Genomic DNA, 23225 nt, shown 5'->3' on the forward strand with positions numbered 1-23225 from the left:
TAATTTAATTTTGTTTGTGAATACACATTAACTTTGGCAAAAATTGAAGCTTTCATTAGAACTTGACATACATAATCATCATTTATCGATACTATATTCTTTTTTCATCATAAAAGCCAAACATTTTTGTCGACAAATATCCTCAGGCAATATATAAATTGAAAGGAAGATTATAGGCTAGCCTTTATCAAAATGTTACGAGAATCCGACATTTTTCTGAATTTATTTCTGCATCGTTATAGAAACATTGGCCAAAATCTTACAAAAATATTATTTTTTAAATTTTCAATATCTTTATATTCTAATAGAATTCTTGTGTTACAGTATTTGTTACAATACTTCTCCGAAACGGTATGTATGTATGTCTGAGAATAGATCTTACAGTCGTTTCTATACACCTGAGAGATAAGGGTGACCAGGGCCACGCTTTTTTTTTGTGTGGCTAATGGCGGACTGTTGACGGGTCAATTAGTTTCTCTATCAATTAATATAAAATTATAACTAATATATAAATACTGACTTCATTACTGATCAACAAAATTTAAAAGATATTTAACACCAGATGCAATAAAATTATTGATTGTCGATTAATTCTCAAGTGAAATTTATTCAATAGGATGCGAAACGCGGCACGGACCTTGAGATAGTGATTGCGAGAAAGAATCCTGTGTCATCGAAGCCTTTGGAACTGGAACTTTGGGTGAGTTGAATGTAAAGTTATTTATGAAGGTGAATTATTCATGCATAATACTCGTCAAGTATGTTTAATTTGCATGTTACTGAAAACTGATACGAATCTTCGAAATTATTTAAAAATTGAATAAACCTCATTATAAAGAAATGTATGAGCTTGGTGATGAATCTTTATACCACGGTGTGTAAGTTTATAATAATTTACGTAGCATGAACAGTTACAAAACACCTGGCTAAAATTTAAGTCCCAGTAAAGTATTAGATGGGCAGGCATTGCAGAACACTAACTTACAAAAATCATTTGAGAGGAAAGACTTACAAAACAGACTTAGAGAAAATACATTTATTTATTTATTTGCTCATTTCAGTATTCCTACAGCTACTCATTATATTATTATCCAAACAATTATATATATACAAAAGCCAAAAACGGAGTATAGTTCATAGAGCAAACATATCCATAACACAGTTAACAATTTTTACCGATTTATAAAAAAAATATTTATAATAAATTCCAAGATGCATTGATGCATTAATATATATTTAATAAAAAGCAAGAATAAGAAATCCATCATTAATAAAATATATCAGAGTTTTTTGTATTATTTTTTAAGCATTCTTTAGTTACACAAATATGTAATAAATATTTATTTGCTGGTAGTGTGTCTCTGAGGGTAAACGTGTCTGAGTCACGTAAATAGTGGGTATTAGATTTGATATTGAAATAGTTGTGTTTCTCTCGTATTATATGAAATATATTTTAAATTTTTAATTATTATAATATTATTATTATATAATAATAATATAAATTGGGCTGTGAAATAGTAAAAGTGACAATAGTTAGGGCAGTCAATTAAACCGTTGCAAATAGTGTGTAAAAACATCAGGTCGTTACATTAGTCTATATACCAGACATTCAATTTCGAAGTATCTTTATAGCTATTATACATCCGGAAATTCCTAAAACTTAAGAAACTTTTTTGAATGTTCTCTACTGCTTTAACCATAAAATTTAACTCTAACAGTTCAGTAACTCTGTTTATAATAGAGTACTGAACATCAGCATTGTGATGAAATTTCTTGTAAAACAATTTAATGATGTCTAAGTAAAATTCGACACGCATTTTGTTGTAACCGCAAAATGAAGTTTCACAAATGGGCCTCATTTTCATGCGTTTGCCTTCATTTAAGATTTACATGGTATACGTGGGGAAATTAAAATTGAATCAAGCAACTTCTTAGAAGAGTATCATTTACATCGTTTTGATTGTTTGTTTTTAGTCATGCACTGCCGAGTCGCTTTTTATTGATTTCTGACGTGTTCTGTGAACATTAAGCGCTTTTGTTTGGTATAATTATTTTTAATAGTAGATATTTTAAATTACTTTATTAAACAATTTATTTGTTTATGCCCTTATAATATAAGCTGTATATTAAATTAAATAAAAGGCTTCTGTAAAACCGAACAACATAATTACAATATTGTTTTATTTTAAATTAAATTCTGGACCTAAAACATCTTTACAATTCAACATAAACGTAACTGTACCACGGAGATTACAATGTTTTGTCTATGATATTATGAATTGTGATACTTAATAGTGCATCAGTTTCATGAAGCCACTGATTATATCGAAGGGTATTAATGCAATGACGTTGCACAAATTAGTGAGCAATTAATAACAGGCAGCCGTGAAATCCTGCGAGCCGTGGCGAATAAGTCGGCTTCAGATTGACGCGACGATACGGAAATGATACCCTTTTGACTATTTGCAATCTTAATGCTTTTAATCGTGTATGATTTTGAATTAATTCAGAATTAAATTTACATTTACATTCACAACTTTCATTCGAATCTTATTCTGCCACTACTGTAACGTATGCACTGTATATCTTGATAGATACAAATTGCTTTCATACTTTTAATTATGAGGAGAACTCAGAAGAGAATAAGAGAAATGATGAGTGCGAAAGGTACGTTAGTAGACAAACATCATCATATTTTGGTGTTTAGGATATAGCTAAGCTAAAGAAAAAGCGTTATGGATTGGGTATTCATACCAAATCCACTTCTGTTGACGAAGTGAGAGGGAAATAGATAAAGAGCGAGGAGTCAGACAAATGACGCAGCACTTAAATAATGGTGCAGGATGGTCTTCAAGGATGACGAGAATGACAGAAGGGTAGGAAATTGGCAGTAACTGACAATAAACGATGGTAATATTATCGTCTAATGACGGGGAGGCGTCAAAAATTAGTTCGTTGCCATCATCCGTTTAATTTTAACATTATAGTTTACTTTTCAAAGGCTTTACAGTGTTACTCTTGTAAATAAAAAAACAGTTTATTAAACACTGTTTTACTAGAATATAATTCTCTATACATATTCTAACACATATAGATTACAATACTAATAGCTGCATACAAATATTAGTTTATAATTGGATGTTTGTTCCTTTTAAGGGTTCACCTTTGTTCGCAATCCGCCAGCGCCGTGTCTCCACAGAGAATACCGAGGGAACGATATTCTTAGTCGGCCCTTTGGACTTTGAGGCTCAGTCAATGTACCATTTGACTCTATTAGCTGTGGTGAGAAAGTTATTCATGTATTGAATTAAATTTTAAAAATATCAAGACGAATGTACATTGGTGCAATAGATAAAGACAACTTTATAAATATGCGAAATTTATTTACACAGTTTGTAAAATTATAAAACTTGCCTTCATATCAGTTATTACACCAAAACTTTGTTATTAAAAAAAACATATGGTATTTTGTAAAGATCAAATGATTTGCACCAATGCTGCTTTCTCATGTATGTATTAGTCTAGGCACGAATTTTACGTTGCTGGCGAAAGTTTGCGTAGTAAGTTCTGAATTTGCATATTTTATACTGAAGAATTTATTTTAAGGATAGAACTTAGTGCTTCTGTTAGTTAACCTTACATTATTATCTACCATGAACCACATAGTAATTTTCTAATATTAATTTTTTCTACCAAACTTTACAGGACCCGTACGTGGAACTAGGCAAAGACACCCGAAATATAGCAGGCTTAGAAGTGGTTGTCGTAGTTCAAGATGTCCAAGATATGCCGCCAGTGTTCACGTCGGCACCGCCGATCACACACCTGCCAAGACAGGTGGCGCCAGGCGATGTTGTTGTTAAGGTCCGAGCTGAAGATGGAGACAAGGGAGCACCACGGCAGATCAGATACGGCTTGGTGTCAGAGGGAAACCCGTTCACGCCGTTCTTCAATATCAATGAGACATCAGGTAATTTAAGGTTTAAATAAGATAGATAATAAAATAAAAAAAACCGGTGTTAGTCTTGTGGCATGTTATCGAACTCATAATTTGTCTATCTAAAGTTAAGGATAATATGGTAATGAAACTAAATCTATGACTAGATGCGGTGTATCTAAGGTCCAGAAGGCTTTTTACTTGCTTAAAAATAAAATTTATCGGAGACAGAAATATGAGACCAAAGCCTAGGGTTTTAGGTGATATTGATTTTTAACACACTTTTTAAATTTCCTAATACATATATAGCTACAATTATATATATAGTAAAGAATTGTGGTTCAGGGAAGATTTAATCGGTGGGAAACATAAACAACTAATAACTAAAGAAAAATACTTTAAACGACATATGAATTTTCCAATAAAAACAAGGAACAGTTTAGCTAGGAAATTTTTTATGTCTTTTTAGAAATAAAAAAATGTAACTTGGTTGTCATATATTATATTTTAAGATGCTTTTCATAGCTATTTGTGTTACATAGCTGTAGTGTGAGGTCCGATCTCATTGGCCTGTTTTAAACATTTTGTATAAAGTTTTGACATAAATATCATCACATCTGCTTTATTTAAATTTATCTGGTACACGTATTCTGAAGCTTATAGTGCGTAATGAATTTTCGACAAATTATTGAATAATTAAAACCCTTCAAATACTGCATTTAAACATGTATTAACAGGTATTAACTATACTTTTCTAACAGCTGACATTTCAAAGATATTTTCTTAGTTTACTTTTACATGTATTATCTGCCAAACCTTCTTAGTGTTGCAGTTAGTTTAAACAGTTGAACCAGTCTATACATATATGAAAAATCCAAAAAATATATAAAAGAAATGAATCCCTATTTCCCTTGGTCACGGCATCACGCCTAAAGGGCGATTTCGCTAATTCTTTTTTTGTTGTGTTTGTTATTGTTAGGAGAAGATTCTTATAAAGGAAAAATTATGAAAATTGCGCGAAAAATTATAAAATTTAAGAATACTTTTGTTACGATAGGTTTTCTCCAGTGCATCGCGCCTTTACTATTTCAGCTTATTTCAAGTAACCTTATGGCGTTTGACATAACATTGACAATATGCGTGCTACAAATATCGTCTTTGACGATGTAAGAAAAATGAATATGGTTTAAAATAATTGCTTCAATCGTAGTTATTATATTGATAAAATACATATATAATAATTATAGTCGCTAATTGTTTGTGGCATAAATCTTGAAAATCCATATTTTGCCTGTTCCTGTGTCGGAATAACAACAAAACTATTTATATACGCACCAGAAAAAAATCAAAGAATGTTGTTAATCATAAAGCCTTAGAAATAATAAAAAGTTTGTTTCTGAAATATTTTTAGTTATTATACCAATTTGAAATTAATATTCATGGTTAAGACAGGACAACGACTGTCGGGTCCACTAGTCCAAAATAATAATTCACTCACTCGCACTCACACAGAGTAGTTATCCACATGTGTGAATCTCACACAGTGCAACAAACTCAGGTAATAAGAAATTACGTCAGTAAATTGACATCAATCCACGTGATTTAAATTAAAGATTAAATAAACACGAATAACACGATAGTTGGTAAATACAGTAAATCAAACGAAATCTAAACAATCTCACGCCATTTCGCCTTCATGGTATTGATATGTATCGAATAATTTACTTCTAATGTATTTATTCATTCTAAAATCGCTACCTATTGGTACTCTGTTTACAATACATTTACCATTTATCTCACTAATACAGACGTGAAACAAATATGCCATACTAATTTTGTATATGTTTTGGAGCCATCTTTTAAGTCTTCATAATATCAGCGAGGGTAATATTTAATAGCTTAAATAACAACTCAATTGATAACACGTATCAGCATAAGCCTTTTATAAAATACTTTAAAACTATAAACATGCACACTATATATTTGCTTGCGATCTTAAGCATATGAATATTTTCTTGTTATTCTAAATTTTAAATACTTTCATACTCCCTGTAATAACTGACGTTAGATAATAAAAAGCGGCTATAGACCGTACAATTATTATACCAATTTTTATTATAGCCTATGGACACATCCTATAACGCACGCGGCTTGAATTTATCTTTCTTTAGAACGGCACGTAAACCTTCTATGGACACGACCCATAAAGAATATAAAATAGGATTTATCAACAGGTATCCTTCCATACATTGTCGCAAAATCGCTTTAGGGAATAGCCCCTAATTACGTAGGCAAAATCGTGTGTGAAGATCGTACCTCTAAGTGCCAATTTTCTTCCCTTACTTGTGAAGAAGATATATGTACCCATTGTCCATCATTCCGACTTCCTGCTTTTAAGAATGTAAAATATAGGTTTACAATTTACCGTAATGTTTTCTTGCCTCGCCTAACGTTTGGTTACGTTACGGTATTAAAAATATTTTCTATAATTAAAATAATATAAACGCAAGAAGTTCGTTTGTTTGCCTCTCTGTTTTAAAAGAAGAGAAAATATCTTTGGAATCAACCAAAAAACTGTTTACCTTCAAGTGAAAATTATATCTTATATGGTATTTATTACTGGTCTTGAATCTGAAAGAATTATTGATTGTTCGGAAATCAAAGTCACAGTGCTAAACGCATTGAATCAATCCGATATCTCATCAACTGTGCCACGTTACTTTTATTTTGGATATTCTATAGGATATTAAAATTTTGAATCTCACGCCTAAATGAAAAAAAAATTTAACGAACCTTTGTCGAACCAAAACTTGAGAATAGGCCGCGTGTCATTATTGCAAAATTCCCTTAAAAATGCGTCAATTAACATAGCTGTGTAGACAATAAAACAAAACATTATTTTAATAAGCATTAATGATACACTTAATAATTTCGAACAAAGGGTCGTTTAAACTTTCTTAAAATAATTGCTTGGAATTTATTTAAGCACCTCCAGTAAAATATATTACTTTTGCGTAAGTATAAGTTTGATTTTATGAATGATCATTATTCAATTCAGTAAATTTATGAGCGTTTCCAATATATTTTACTGCACAGAACTTGTATTTATGTGTGCGCGCAGACATAAGGGCTGATTCTCTCATACAGTGTAAACTCGATGTAAAGTCCCTCAATTTAACGACGAACGCCGAATGTTGACGCCGCTTTAGGGAGGCGTCGAAATCAATTGACTTTGGTTGGTACATAGCATTACACCCACTCTCAATAACGACAACAACGACAAAGTAAAAACTGCGCAACTGCGTTCCTTATTATGTCGCTTTATTATCCTAGCCCGCAATAAACTCGACTGTCGGCATCATGCATACGAACTTTGTAAGAAATTCGTTCTTTTGTTTACAAATTGAGATTACTCTGTCGTAGTAGTCTGTTGTCGAGCATGACTAATAAGTAGTAGTCATGGATTATCTATACATTTCTCTTCGCTCCATTTAACGACAACTCTCCATAGTGCCATAAAATGCACAGTCCTTTCAGTATCGTTATATAGAGATTTCAGTGTAATTCGATAGGATACAAAAGAAAATGTAGTCACACACGACCGGAAAATCTGATTATATATATACGAGCAGCAATAACTTAAGTTAAAAAGTTGGCAACTATTATATTTTTTATATCAAAATCGCAGTTCGAAATTTGAATCTGAAATGTCATCTGTAGTCAACATCCTAACCGTTTAGTATACGAAGTCATAATATGCTTGAATTTTGTATGAAAAGGGCGCCGTTAAAATGGAATTTCGTTCCGTAATGTATTTAACTTTTAAATTAGCTTTAGTAAACGTGATGTAGCCTTCATATCGCTACAATGTAGTTTAGTGTTTCACCACAGGTTTCGAACTAGGCGCGGTAAGCTTTTGAAAGGGTTGAATAATTTATTACCTGATAACAATTGGAAACTTTTTAAAGGCAATACTATGATTTTACAAGTTTTAGCAGTAATTTATTTAAACTTACGCGTGTCTTAATAGTGCAACTCTTAGATAATTAAATTTTTATCCATTAAGACTTAAATATATTGTACATTATCCTCAATTATTATCGTAGAACAAAAAATTATTAAAACAAGTTTCCTTTTAGTTTCTAATGTTAAATAAATAGTTATAATGTAATAAAATATAATTCAATAATCATAGGGAAACTTTTAGAATAGCTAACAACTCGAGCTGGTTTTAGTGGGTATTGGTTAGTAAAGCAGAGATTGTGGTGCAAGGGTTGCGCAAAGGCATATTCACCTCTGCTGCAAAAAAGGCGAACATGAGAGTAAGTCAGAGTCTTTGTCTAATAAGCTACATTTAGCTAATTTTTGGTCTGTCCTGTATAGCGATCACTTCATTTTGTTTTGGACCTAAGTAGAACATGTCTCAGTACATATCTTTAATAAAATGTAAACTCCATTTTACCGTGACATACATACTCAAAATATATATATTAAAATGAATCTATTCTAACAAAACTTTATCCAATCTATTATAATCTTATTTAGTTATTTGCACATACATAAACTCATCTCTTGATAGGATTCAGGGCATTAGTTTAATCAAATAAAATATAAATAGGTATCATCCTATTCAGTAAAATTACAGACACAGATAACACTGTGAAAATGTAAAAGTTTTGTTTTGTTTCGTGGCATCTATAATAAACAAATTAATAACATTACATTTGAGCGACACATTCGTCGCACCAGTGTTTAGAAAAAAAGTAGTACTTTACAAATAAATCATATATTATCAAATGATATATATGTGATTGTATAATGTATTCATATATGTGTATTTATGAATACAAACTGCGCCCTTCCTTTGTAACTACTATTAGAGATACCAAACCCGACGTTTTTGTATGCAAGTCCGATATATGCATAACTATGAAAAAAAAACAATATTGGAATCAAGATCTATTGAGTTATCTTAAGGTACTAATTAATACAATGTTTAATAGATGTAATACTATTCATAACCAATACTTACCAAGAGCCATTTTAAGAATAATTGTTAGTTATTATTTAATTTCTTAAAACTTTATTTCCTAATAAAGACGAATCTCCATTATACATTCAAGCTGATAAATTTTTAGTTGGTAACAGACAAGAGTTTCATAATAACTTGTTCACCTCTTCAACTCCACCTTCGCGTGACCCATTTTAACACATTTATAACATTTTACGTTACTCTAAACTTTGTCAATTAACAAACCGAGCTTCCTGGTACGAACTAAAACATTTTTAAATTCAAACGGCAATGTTATTAACATATTAGACACTATATAGAGGCAGATGAATGTCGCAGAATTAATTTATTCCATGAATACTGAAACAAAAAAGAATTAAGAAAAGTACTTTGTAACTTAAAATTATTTACAAAGAAAATAAATGCAAATGATAAAAAAGCAAAGATCTGAAACCCCGTTCTCAATTTGAGTGACAAATTTTTCTTTTTTAAACTTTATATTTAGAAGTAAAGAAATCGAATCTGCCTCGAAAAGATATATACAATAACGGATAAACAACTGTGAGACTGTCGTTATAAATGCAATACATTTTGCTTATGAATCTTATCTCAAAATTCTATATAAAAAATAAATCAATGGCGCTACAACCTTTTTAGGTCTAGGCCTCAGATTTCTGTATCTGTTTCATGATCATTTGTTAATCGAATAGGCAAGTAGGTGATCAGCCTTCTGTGCCTGAGGCACGCCGTCAACTTTTTGGGTCTAAGGCAAACCGGTTTCCTCACGATGTTTTCCTTCACCGTTCGAGCTAATGTTAAATGCGCACATAGAAAGAAAATCCATTGGCGCACAGCTGGGGATCGAACCTACGACCTCAGGGATGAGAGTCGCACGCTGAAGTCACTAGGCCAACACTACTCAAAATTCTAAATAGCTAAAGATAATTATAGCTTATCCATCGCCACAACACTTTATTTACCTACAATAAATACGCTGCGTATTATAAATAACTTAACTTTGACGTTATTTTATGTTCTTTCTATAAGACATTGTAAAAATTGATGACATTTGCATGCCTATTCATATGTGGCTGATTGTGTGCATATTTGTAGTTGATCGATCTAACCACTGTACCACTATCTTGGCAAATAAACGATTTATTATAATATTTATTTATTGTATCCAGTGACCATTCTTTGCCAAATTATTTCTTTATTACCGGTTATAATTCGCCTAGATTAGGCATTCAACAAAGTGCATGTGCATTGCAACTGAGAAATTGAAACTTTAAACTGAGCTTCCAATAAATCATTTTTTTAAATATAAACACATTAAGCAAAGGATATTTTTTTAATATGGTTTGTGTCAGTGTGTTTAGTCTTAAATAAATTTAAATGTTATTGGTTGGTAAGATGGTCACTACAAATGCAAGGTTGCATTCTATTAAACACAGAATACCTCATTAGTACATGGGCCCTGCTGTCACGCCTCCTACCATTGTTTGCAAAGGCCAGCAAAAGCTTTTATTTCATAATAAGCCTCGCTTATAATATTAAAATTCCAAGCTTTGTGTACGGAATATTTTAATTTACGTTTTGTCGGGCTGCAATATGCAATTTAGTTTGTAAAATTGCAATTCAGTTGTCCTTTTCGAATTAAATCAAAACCCATGAACAAATTCGAGTTAAATATAGTTTAGAAATCGATACGTGACTAGGACAAGGACAGTGATAACGTTCTTATTTAAAACTAAAAGTAGTTTTTGTATGTAATAAAAAAAAATTGAGATTATTTTTGTTTATCGTTGGTTTGGAAAATACATAGCATTGGGATGAATGTGAAAGATACGGCAAGGAATACGGCTTTAATTTCAAATTCTTAGATAGTGCGTCGTATGGTGATGTAGGTAGATTGTAAGATGAGGATGTCGTGCAAGGCATGCAATTTCGTAGAATGTTACCTTGTTCTTAGATTTTAACTATTCAAACTTGACTAAAGAAACAGCTTAAAAATAAAACAATAGAATCTAACACCTATTCAAAATTACAGGACTCAATTCAGAAATAATTTAAAATATATATATTGATTATTTTATTTTACGTCGTTGTTTTTATAATCATGAATATCCAATTATTATTGCAAGCTACTACGTATACTATTCATAAGTGATTTGTATGGTATTTTGATGTCATCTAGTTTCGCTTAGATAAAGTAAACCTTTATGACGGCGCTAAAGAAGCATAATGGTTCATTACGTTTACTATAGATGGCGTTATATCAATATCAGTCAATTATAAATGTATAACATTATAATTGATAAATTAGATGAAAGTTAGATAATACCTAGTCCAGCCAAAAATTCTGTAACATATAAAAATGCATTTTTTTTAAATGAAGTAATGTAATATTATTCAAATACCTGCATATTTATTAAAGTATCAGCAAAAAATATAATATTCGAAATGGCCCCAAATGGCTTTTATACAGGAGTTTATTCTGTTTGGCCACGAATCTATAGATTTAAGCACTGTTTCCAAAGGAAATAACGACACTGCTTGCTCCAAAGATTTTCTAAGAGACTTAATATCGCCGTGTTGATCAGAACTGACCATGTCCTTTAAAACTGATCATAATTTGAAGTCTAAAGGTTTAAGGTCTGGTCTAGATGAGGGCCAGTCTTCAGCTCTTATAAATTCCGGATTTCAACCCAAGCTTGGGTAGTTCGTGCCTTGTGACCAGGTGCAGAATCCTGCTGGAAAGTTCACGGTATATTTTTAAAAAGAGTATTGATAAGAGGTACTGTATCCTGATACACTTTGGCTGGAGTTTTCATTCCTTTTTCACAAAAATGTAGTATTGTGACTCCTTGATAAGACACGCCCCACCAAACTATCACTGACGCAGGATGATGATCACGTTGTACCTTTCCGATCACTCTAGAGCTATGAGCAACACTTTATCATTTTGCTTCTTGTACTGTTTTTCAATCGTGAATTTTTCTATGCTTTTATTATGGTGGCTTGTTTAACTTACCTTTCGCACAATATCATTACACAAAACGGCAAAGTCTCTTGTAAGCAGCTTAACAGATTTAATTCAAATTTTGAAAATCGTTTAATATCGTTGCACTCTTATACGTTATCACTTAAATGAACCTAAATGGTTTTTTTAAACCTATGAAACACATTGTATAAAATTTACTTTTATAATTTTGACTACGTTATCAGGGGAGGCAACGCCATCAGGCAAATGGAAATAAAACCTTTTAATGCATGATTGTAATACACGTTGCTGACTTGAAAATAATTATTGGCGTTGATGATAGATGTCGCTTTAACAGAATATTTTAATAACAAATAAAACTAAGACAGGTGATGAAGGACATTAATTAATTCCGAATTTATAGTTCGTTTAACATATCTACATGTTGTAAGAGATATATGTTGGGAGGGAGATTCACTTTTAATTTGAAATTCAATTACAGCTACAGCATTCATTACTACAGCTAACATAAATTTATATAACAAAAAACCTGAAAATATAATTACTAAAATATTTATATTATTAACCCTTATGTTCATTTTGTATAGTATACCATACCTACAACTTCATAAAAATATATGATCACTATAAAATAATTTTTCATTTAGTTTTAATAAACACATGGCATTTCTAGACGTTTATTTATACTTCAAAAATAAAAATAGTAGTAATAATAATTTTAAATCAGTTGTGAACAATAACCGTCAAATTGCGCCGCAGATAGACTTTATCTATGGTAAGTTTTATTCTATTTTTATGTTTTTATCCCTAAATATGCATGTTTATTATAAAATATACATGCCTAAATGTTTGTTCTTACATATTTATATATATATATATATATATATATGCTGTTGTCATTTGCAGTAATTTATCTTTCGTTGTGAATAGAATAATGTACATTGCTAACTTCACGGGAACAATATTTTTTTTAGACTTTACTATAAAATTTAAATTGCAAGTATATCTGTCCTATATATTAAGCCTTTTAAATAGGGTTTTAAGAACTTAGGGCCGGTGTGTCTGGCATCATTTATGACTTCTTGCTAAACATTACATTAAGCATTACATTTACTGAAGAAGAGACTATGGGTGCTGGAAGTAAAACAGTTTTAGCTTTATCTAAGACTATTAAAAATAAAGCAAGTGTGGTATATTTTGACAGTTATTTTACTTCCTTGGAGCTAGTACATATGTTGAGGCAAAATGCTGTAGAATAAACTGCTAACTAAAAAGGCTTTGAAAAAGAAAGGAAGAGGTGCCTTCTGTCAGGATGTTTGTAATAAAAATAAACTTGGTATTTTCAAGTGGTTTGATAATAAACAGGTCACATTGGTGAGTTCTTATGAATATATACCCTGTCGTAAATATAAAACGATTCAGAAAAGAAGCGAAATCTCGTGTTGATGCAAAATGTCCTAAAATTGTGAAAGACTATAATCGTCACATGGATGGGAGGTGTCGATTTGGCAGACATACTGATTGCGTTATATCGCACAGCAACTTTCGCATATATGCATATATGCATCAACAACGCTTGGATTTTACGTCAAAGACAGAACGAAATGACCAACACCACTAGAAAGCAGGATCACCTAAAAGACTTTAGGTATGAAATCTACAGCGGCCTCCTGAAACGAGGTCGAAACGTTTCAATGAAAAACTAAATGACGCAATACCCGACATAGTAAAAATAAAAAAAAACGAACTGTATCTGAACGACCATGCGATTATGTCCGGTATGACAAATATGACCATTGGCCACAAATAACTGGATATCAGGTGCAAGTACTGCAAGTACGATGTGCACAAAATGTAAGGTTCATCTTTGTTATGTGAAGATTCGAAACTGTTTTATGGAGTACCACCGCAAGCAATAACATAACCTTTTTTCTATTACCTTATTTCCTATTTCGAATTTTAAATTAATTCAAATAAAGAATTAGCAAATTAGAACTTTGACTAAACCTTTTCAGGGGAAGTATCCCTCGAGAGACCCATAGAAGAAATAGCGGCCATCTCCCATGCTGGTACTCCAATTCTTTTGACCGTTGTTGCTGAAGAGGTTCGCCTATCCAGAGAGGAGCCTGAAGCAATGTCGTCCACCGTTCAGCTGGCATTTATCCTACCAGAACGGGACAATTCTCCGCCATATTTTGAGAATGAATCGTAAGTTCTACAACAAAAATTTTCATTTGCCTATGTGTGCCTATTGCGCCACACAATGAGACTTGATATGACTATGTTATGGCATATAAGAAGGATTGATCACCTATTTAATGTTAAGTTATTTTCTTGCCTTAAAAATAGAAGAAGATTTGCAGCTGTTGTTGGCGAATTATATTAAAATTCCATAAAATCGGACGTTTGTTCTTTGACGTACCTTGTAGGCCGTAAATTTATCTCATCACTAGAAGTTCAATCTAGGATCTCCGGTATACACGGATGGGGAGACATAAACAAAGATTTTAATTAAATAATATAAAAAATTCATTATTCTATACCTCTCGCGAAACCTAACTGATGTAAAGCTCTTGAAGCGTAAATAAATAATTCGCATTTATATCTGTATTTTTTTTTTATATTAACCATTACAGCTACATCACATATTTGGATGAGAACGCTCCACAAGGCACAGCGCTAACATTTAGTGATCCATTTATTCCTCAAGTCAACGACAACGACGCGGGAAAGAATGGAGTGTTCTCTCTATCTCTATTGGGGAACAATGGAACATTCGAGATATCACCTACAGTTGCTGAAAGACATGCTCAGTTCATTATCAAAGTACGAGATAACACTATGCTGGATTTCGAAGCTAGAAAATCGGTTATATGTCAGGTACAGTTTTTCTCCTTATATCATTTCAAATTATGACCCATGGAAAAGGGCAAATTGGTGCCCTTACAGTTTCTCTACATCAATGCACAGAATTTATAACTATAATAAATGCGAGTAGTTAGAGCAATTATAAAACAGATAAACGTTAACCAACATTAACACAGGTTAAAGAAATACTTTTATATGCATATGACGGCGGTGGTAGGTACTTGGTACAAAAAGACAGCGATATCGAGCGCTAGCGGCACGTGCACCTGACGTCATCGCCCCACTACGTTTCGGGTTTATAAAAACCCAAATCGCCGCTGTATTGGCACGCTGCCCCCTCTTATATCCACCGGCTACAGGTGCTGCAGTCACGATTCATGATAAGCGCGACCGATGCGCCCTTCTACGTGAGAAACGTCGATCTCCACCACGACCTGGAGCTCCCTACCATAGCCTAATGGATGAAGTTGGCGTCCACACGCCACTTCAACAAGGCTAAACACTATTCCAATCCGCTGGTGCGGATCATCAAAAGCATCGATTACTACCCCTTCCCGACACAAAAGGCTCGTAGGAGGCCTCGACACACACTAACGGATCCGGACGATCCAATTACGATAGCTAACAATAAATTAAAAGCCACACGCTCGGCCAATAATAATAAAAATAGCCAAACATAGATTAGGGTAAAAAACCGCCTTCACCGGGGAAGGCGAGGACCTTTACTTCGCACTTCGCTCACTACCGTGAGCTTCCGTCCTGCCCTTCAGGCGATTGACCACCCCGCGACGGACTGAGCCGAGGTTCGAGTCTCACAGGAGACGCGCTTGCGCTAGCCGCGGGATAAAACGCCATTGTGGCCGAGCTACGCTCGAAAATAGCCCGAGTTGAGCTGTAAAGGCCAACAGCGAGATTCCATTAAAAAAAAATATATCGGCTTGCATTTCTCTGGTTGCGTCAAGCTGCACGGACTGCAGTCTTAACCCACTGTCACCTCTCTGTTAATATTTTTTTTAATTCAATTGTATTTCCTGCTTTACCTCTGATGTCTGAGCCAATTCCGACACATATGTATGTCGCTTTCTTCACAAGACTGCTGCTATTGTTACAGTACTACAAACCATAATAATAACAAAAATTGTGAAATTTAAAATACCATAATAATAAATACTAGCTAAAATAATAATTTTTATTTATTAATAAATACTTTTATTAGACTTATGAGTGATAAATTATATTAAAGTATAGGCTCATAGGATACATAATTAACTGTGGATATTTATTGTGTAAATATAATCATGTAGCTATTGTAAATACTCCTAGAATTTTTTCGAGAAACACATTTTAGTCCTAAACTTATAAATTATCACTCTTTTCAGATTTTGGCTCAAGAACTTGGTCCAGCGACAAATCTATCAGCGACAGCAAATGTTACTGTCTACCTTAACGATGTTAATGATAATGCACCAGTTTTCCTAGCTTTATCATATGAAGTGGAACTACCAGAGAACATTACTGCCGGTGCTAGAGTGGTCCAAGTGCAGGCAGATGACGTTGATACTGGAGACTTTGGGAAAATACAATATACTGCCATACTAGGATATCAAAACACATCGTTAAATTTAGATCCTATATCTGGCTGGATCACAGTTGCAACCAATAACCACGGTTTTGACCGGGAAGCAATGCCAGACCTGCATTTTTTAGTAGAGGCTAGAGATAATGATGGGGTAGGTTTAAGAGTAACTGTGCCATTAATAATTAAGTTATTAGATGTTAATGATAACCCACCAGAGTTTGAGAGGACGTTGTATGAATTTGTATTATCGCCGAGTCTGAGCAATTTCACGTCATCAGCGTTCGTGAAGGCAGTTGATAAAGACGCGGAACCACCAAATAATTTAGTTAGATACGAAATTATTGAGGGAAATAAAGATGGAAAATTTGCTGTTAATGAAGGAACAGGTAAATATTAATCTTGTTTAAATTTCCATGTTTCAATAGTAACACGAGAATGTAAGTGCGTGCTCCTATTTCACCATGCCTCCTGCTGATGTCATGTGGAACATGGTGTTATGGTTGCAGCTCCTTACAAATGTTGTGTAATACAAAAACAACTTGGCGATTTAAAAGAGTGGCGGAGAGTTTATTGCCAGTTCTTCTCTTTCGTTCTACGGCCTGATTGACTGATTTGAGAACTGGCAGTAAATGTAAAATTAGAAGCATTTACCTATATAAATAAATGATTTTTGACTTAGACTTAACAAAGATCAACCCGGTTACTTTTAAAGTCTACCTACTTCTTGATGAACGTATGCTTGTTTAGTCAGTATCTTATTAATGGAATAATAATTCTCCAATACATTATTTGGTCCCACAGAAAGTTTGTTTTACAACAGAATATACTTTTTTTAAACTTTGTTTTCAAAAAAAATCAAAAATATTCTTCCTTTTGAGCATTTCTCGTCTGCCTCGTAATTAGCTACTTATTTACAATTAATTGTGACTCATTAACCCTAAGATTAATGTTTACATTTTTTTAAAATCTTTACATAGATTTACGTTTAGTTTTCTATTGTTATATGTAATTTTGTATCTCTCTCAGTTGGTACCCTTTTTTATTTTTAAAACCCTAGTATGGAAGAAATGGCTTGTTAGCGTTAAGGTCGCGCGTTGCGTTGGTAACGCAGTGTAAATGAATAAATAACTAATCATGCCGCTAGTATGGCTTAGTTACTTACCATTTGTGTAACCTGGAGTCAATTACTGGCGAAAGTTTAGCATTGTAAGAAATAGAGAAACAGAAATGTATACATAAATATAGAAAAAAATCTTAAATACGCAAATGATTTAAAAATTGTTTAACATATGAATAATTTAATTTCCAGGTGAACTGTATCTTTTAGAGCCATTAAAGAGAACAAAGAAAGATAACGCACGAAGACGAAAACGAGATAATGACGAAGACAGTGAGGTGTTTGTTCTAACAATTAGAGCGTATGACCTCGGTATTCCGAGATTATCGTCCACGACTACAGTTAAAATCTACCCTCCAGAGAGTAAAACAAGAACCATGTCCTTTATCATTCCCGGATCAAATCCAGATAGGAAGAAATTAGAGGAATTATTAAGTACTCTCTCTGGGGGCAAAGTCAATATAATTGAAATTAAACCGTACAAGGGCAATGATTACAGTACATCTGATCAAAGCGATCAATCTAGTCAAGAAAAGTGAGTAGCCAATGTATATTATATATGTTTTGAATATTTGTATTTATCTCAGTCTTTTTATTATATATTATATTTACTAGGGTTGCCCTTTGTTGTTCTGTGGTGGGTAATAACCTTATAGGTGCGCGTGAGGCGAGCACCATTTAATAAATTTCTAGGCTAGGCAGTAGGGAGGGGGAAAAAGGTCTTAAGGTCCTTAATATTGAAATTAACACAAGAAACAAAGTTATAAATAAAATGCGATAAAAGCAATGAAGCAATGATAAGAAAAGAGAAAGAATTTAGATAACAATAAATGTATTATAAGATGCAAGGGGTAAATTGCTTTAGGACGAATCCTAGGGTTGGAAGACGTTGAGTAAATAGGAGATGTTTCTGTTGTGACCCCGTTAAATTGCGATAGCGATCCCGGAGCCTCTGTAACGCGGCAGTGTAGGAACTAGTCCCACATACCTCTTCAACTTTTGGGGGCAGGGGATGTATGCATTACATCAGTAAGGTTCAAACGTCTGTATGTAATAACATATCTAACCAGGCACTTTTTGTTTTAGGAGTGAAGTTATTGCCGTAGTGCGATCATCTCAAAATAGTGCTATAAATGTAGCAAAACTACAAGAACAACTTGCGAAAAACAAAACGGTTTATACAACTGGAGTGGTTCCAAATGATCAAACTTCAACATCCAATAAGGATGAGTCTGTAAGCATAAGAATGCATTAAAATATTACATATTTGTATGATATAATTTTGAAACTAATTTACATTTTTCATTACAGAGTTTATACAGAGCAGAGAACAGGTTGTTATTCTGGTTGTTAATTTTATTAGCAGTTTTAGTAGCGTTGGTGCTACTGCTTTTAATTTGCTGTTGTATATGTGAAGGATGCCCTCTCTACATGCCTCCTAGGTAGATATCTTTTTAAATAAAATCTTGCTTTGACATTGCTTAAGAATAACAAAACTAACGTCACTAGACAGCTTTCATTGTCCCATTGCCACACAAACGTTTCCCTATTCGATGACACGCTTATGTAACAAGATGTTATACAAATGTTTTGCTCCTAATATTGATGTGTTTTGTGCCCGAGTCATTTGTTATGTACTTATTAAACATTTATTATTTTTAGTCCGTGCATGCATGACACCACATCACTGTAAAATTATGGCACTATTCATATACATTGAACATAAGTCAAACCGCTAGGTACATAGATATCCATTAATAAATTCTAGGAAAAGAGTGATACGTGTCAACTCCACAGAAGACGACGTGCATTTAGTGGTACGGGACAAGAGACTTGGGAGGGAAAACAAGTCGACGCAAAAAATAGAAAATAGATCAGTAAGATCAAGCGAGTGGAGGAGACGGGAAGCTTGGAGTGCAGAACAAACTGATTTGAGAACAAAACCGACACAGTGGAAGTTTAATAAAAGAAATCAAAAGTCGAAAGAGATGACGAAACCTTCATCGACACCTGGTGACATTCAGCATGAGTTTGTCCATGCCGCCGAAGACAACGATTATAAATATGATGATACTAGACATTCTTTAAGGAATAGGTATGCTTTAGTAGTTAATGTACTAACCTACTTACAATTAAGTAATAAACATTCATCTTATATTATTTAAAAAATCTTAAATTTAATATACTATAATACTATTAACACGGCTCGATTAATTTCAGGGATGGACCTAAAATTATTTACACCAAGGAAATGCAGCTTCAACAAGCTTTCGCTAATAAACATAAAGAATATATTGAAGATCTTGAAAATGGGTACGACCGGATCGCAACACTCCATCATAGGAAAGAACAAGATAATGATTCAATACGCAGACATGAAATAGACCGAGGGTCAGATGCTGGTATCGCCGTCAAGTCTGAAGGAATAAAAAATACTGAAGATAAAGATGAAAATAGATCTAAAGTTGAATATCATGATAAAGTAAATGCTCCAACTTCTCTTGCAAGGGACCAATATTTTATAAGAGATGGCAATACAGAAATATTAAGATTAGTTACACGGGGGCATAATGAAGAAGAACGTTACGTTAATCTTCCTGTACATCAACAACGTCCTGTGACTTTAATACCACAAACGCAATATGTTGTTGTAGACAATGGTAAAGAGTTATTAATGGAAAGATTTATCCGAGAACAAGGAGAAGAAGCTAAACATATAAGAGAACGTATGAACTCCAAACTGGTGACAGACTTAGACGATATATCTATTGGCAAAGCAGGTCAAGGTAATGCACAAAATCAATATGATGGCAGTAAATTACAGGACTATAATAACTTACAACCAGAGGTTCCCGGTACGGTACCATTAAAAGCTGAGTATTTACAGTCGGCCTTATTGGATATCCAAAATAAATCTACAATTAATCAAGAGTTATTAGAGACATCGTTGCGAAAGCAAAATGAACTTTTACACCAAATACTTGTTGAACGCGAAAAAATGCTTCAAAATCAAGAGACTGCCTCTCAAGTAGAAAGTAAATTAGAAACACAAAGCTTACCTGGTCATTCTGTAATGGCCACTCAAACAGAATGTCATATTGGAACCCAAACTGAGCCACAAGTATTTAATGACATTAAAAGAAAATCAAGAAGTGACAATGATTCATATAGTGAAGATGAATCTCAAATCTCTGCAAAGGATGACAATAGAAAACCAACATGGCTAAAGAGAAAGAAATCAAAGAAAAAAATTAAATATAAAGATCCACGAAGAAGTATGCGAACATACGACGTCAAAAGAAAAATTAAAACTCCAATTTTAGAAGAAAGTGAAGCATCACCGTCATTGGACAGTGAAAAACATGTTAAGATAAGTAAGACAAATGAAAGGGAAGAGCACACAAGGCACTTTGGAGATGTAACTAAAAGCACAGTTATTACTTCAAAAAATGAAACAATGTGTTCCACAAAGATTAAATTAGGCGATCTTGATAGAAAAGAAAAATTAAGAAAGGAAATTTTACTGGAAATCTCAGATTCTCTGGATGAAAAAGTGAATGTGCATCAGAAAAAAAAGTTAAGGGATAGAGATATATCTCCGATCAATAAAATCTCTGGATCTTTAGCTCTCGATCACGGAAGCAGTAGAGGAGGTCAGAGTGTAAGTAGTAGTACTGGAAAAAATCTTAAAAATCCATTGACAACAGATTCTTCTACAGAAACTCGTGACGACAACAATTATGGAAAATTAACAAAGGACTTTGAAATAAAAGATGAATCTTCTAGTTCAAAAAAAGATGAAAGCAAAAGTTATAAAAGTGAAGAATCAAAACAAGGAACAGATGCAAAAGCATCGTTAAAAAGTTTGCCAAGATACATGCAATGGTATAGCAAGAAACCAGCAGCAGCAACCTCAAAGTCCTCAGTAGAAAAAGTTGTTCCGGATAAACCTAAACGACCGTCGAAAACTAAAGCTGAGGTAGCAACAAATCAAGAAAAATTCGGGCGTTACGGTAAAATAATGCCAAAAGATCAAACGGAAACTGAAGTAAAAAAAAACTTCAAAGAAAAGGAAAGTGAATTTATTCATCCCCGTATTTTAAAAGAAGGAAAGGTAACACCTGTTCCTGAGGGACCCTTACCTGATGCTCATCCGTTACTTCAACACTCGGAGCATAGGTATGAGCGCCAATATGAAAATCAAAATCCACTTTGCCACATACAACCAACACATATTCCAAAGTACCTAAGGACAGATTCGAAAGCTCCGGCTTTACCAAGAAGACATTCAGTCGAGCAGCAACCGATCTATGTGAATCAGGATGAAGTAAGAAACAAGGATAAACAAGAAATTCCCGAAAGTGCACTAACACATAGCATATCAATATCTACAAGCTATGATAAAGAGCGCAAGGGATCGGAAGTCCATGTTTCAAAAATAAATATAGGTGGCGAAAGCTCAGTCAATAAAATTCATACAAAAATAGATGACAATGATTCGGGTATTGCTATGACTACACTCGCTCAACAAACCGGTAATATTAAAAGGTTGCCTATAACTGAGAAGAAAAGTGTTTTTACCATCGCCTATGACGATGTACAAACTAAACAGTTAAGACCAGATAGTAGTTCAACATCCTATTAAATATTAACCATAAATATACATAATAATTATTATACCCATTTTTTCTAAGTAAAATATATGTGAAGTGCCTTATTATTTTGTGGAGTGAACTGTGAACATTCCGTCCTAAAGTATTATATAATTTATAGAAATGTAAATAAAGACATAGATTATACGGAATTAAATTATGATCAAACTGCCTTCATTAAATGACTGTTTATATTTAAGTTAAGAACTTGTAATGTAAATATAAGAATAAACCACATACTATTTATAGCTTTAAATTCATTGTAAATAATATTTTTATCTTATTGAACCTACTGATCGAAATAATCGGTATCTATTTGTTACAAAATATAAAATTATTAATAATTATATTATGTGTCCTAATCGTTTCCTTTTTATTTTACCTGACGAAATATCTTTGTAAAGATTAAAGCCGGTTAATTGTGCAAACAAAAAGTATATGGCTTGTCTTAATAAATTAGTACATTAATTTATTGTTATTTATTTGTACATAATATACTTTATCAAACATTCAAAACACACCTCTCAAAACCAATCATTTTAACAGTTACCTAGTATTTAAAAGCTAAAAATTAAAAATGCTAGTTTGTCTCATAGAGTTAATTATTTTATTACCTTGAATTCATAGTTTATTACATAACTTACATAATCGATTTAAAAAGCTTCCGTATTTTTAAACCCCTACTGAGTCACAATATTAAATAAGCAGGACCGAAAACAAAAGCAGCACGCATGTGCAAAGCAAACAAAATGGCCGTAAAGCATTGATGGAATATTTGCGGCGCGTCGCGCAATATAGTACTAGAGACTCATAGCTTTAGAGATGTTCGATTGTAACTCCTCGCTCTGACGTAGTTACTGACGACCAATGCGTTTTTACGTCAGCATTAGCAATTCGCATTTCGCTTGCGTCAATACACTAACCAGATATCATTGTTTTGCTACTGTACACTAGATAGCGCTGTCATCAATTATAAGTTAAATAAATTACAATAACTCAATAGAGGGAGCTATGTGTTTATTAAAAAAACTAAGATAAATATCATTGTCTTAATATA

At 33.0% G+C, this 23225-nt stretch overlaps 1 protein-coding gene across 3 annotated transcripts in view; it reads left to right on the plus strand.

Annotated features, from left to right (window-relative positions):
• Window positions 1–22371, plus strand: part of LOC123717385 (cadherin-86C) — a 105480-nt gene extending 83109 nt beyond the window's left edge. The window contains exons 5-15 of one of the 3 annotated variants that reach the window (XM_045673344.1): window positions 617–700; window positions 3157–3282; window positions 3706–3970; window positions 13968–14160; window positions 14589–14832; window positions 16200–16785; window positions 17709–18051; window positions 18603–18750; window positions 18828–18958; window positions 19285–19611; window positions 19737–22371. In XM_045673344.1, coding sequence (XP_045529300.1) covers window positions 617–700; window positions 3157–3282; window positions 3706–3970; window positions 13968–14160; window positions 14589–14832; window positions 16200–16785; window positions 17709–18051; window positions 18603–18750; window positions 18828–18958; window positions 19285–19611; window positions 19737–22161 — 4872 coding nt within the window. In that variant the 3' untranslated portion in view covers window positions 22162–22371. Of the gene's footprint in view, window positions 1–616; window positions 701–3156; window positions 3283–3705; window positions 3971–13967; window positions 14161–14588; window positions 14833–16199; window positions 16786–17708; window positions 18052–18602; window positions 18751–18827; window positions 18959–19284; window positions 19612–19736 lie in introns of those variants that run through there. The other 2 variants (XM_045673345.1, XM_045673346.1) reach the window with 2 other exon arrangements.
• Window positions 22372–23225: the final 854 nt, after the last annotated feature.

This window comes from Pieris brassicae, chromosome 12, assembly GCF_905147105.1.
Source record: "Pieris brassicae chromosome 12, ilPieBrab1.1, whole genome shotgun sequence".
Taxonomy (NCBI): domain Eukaryota; kingdom Metazoa; phylum Arthropoda; class Insecta; order Lepidoptera; family Pieridae; genus Pieris; species Pieris brassicae.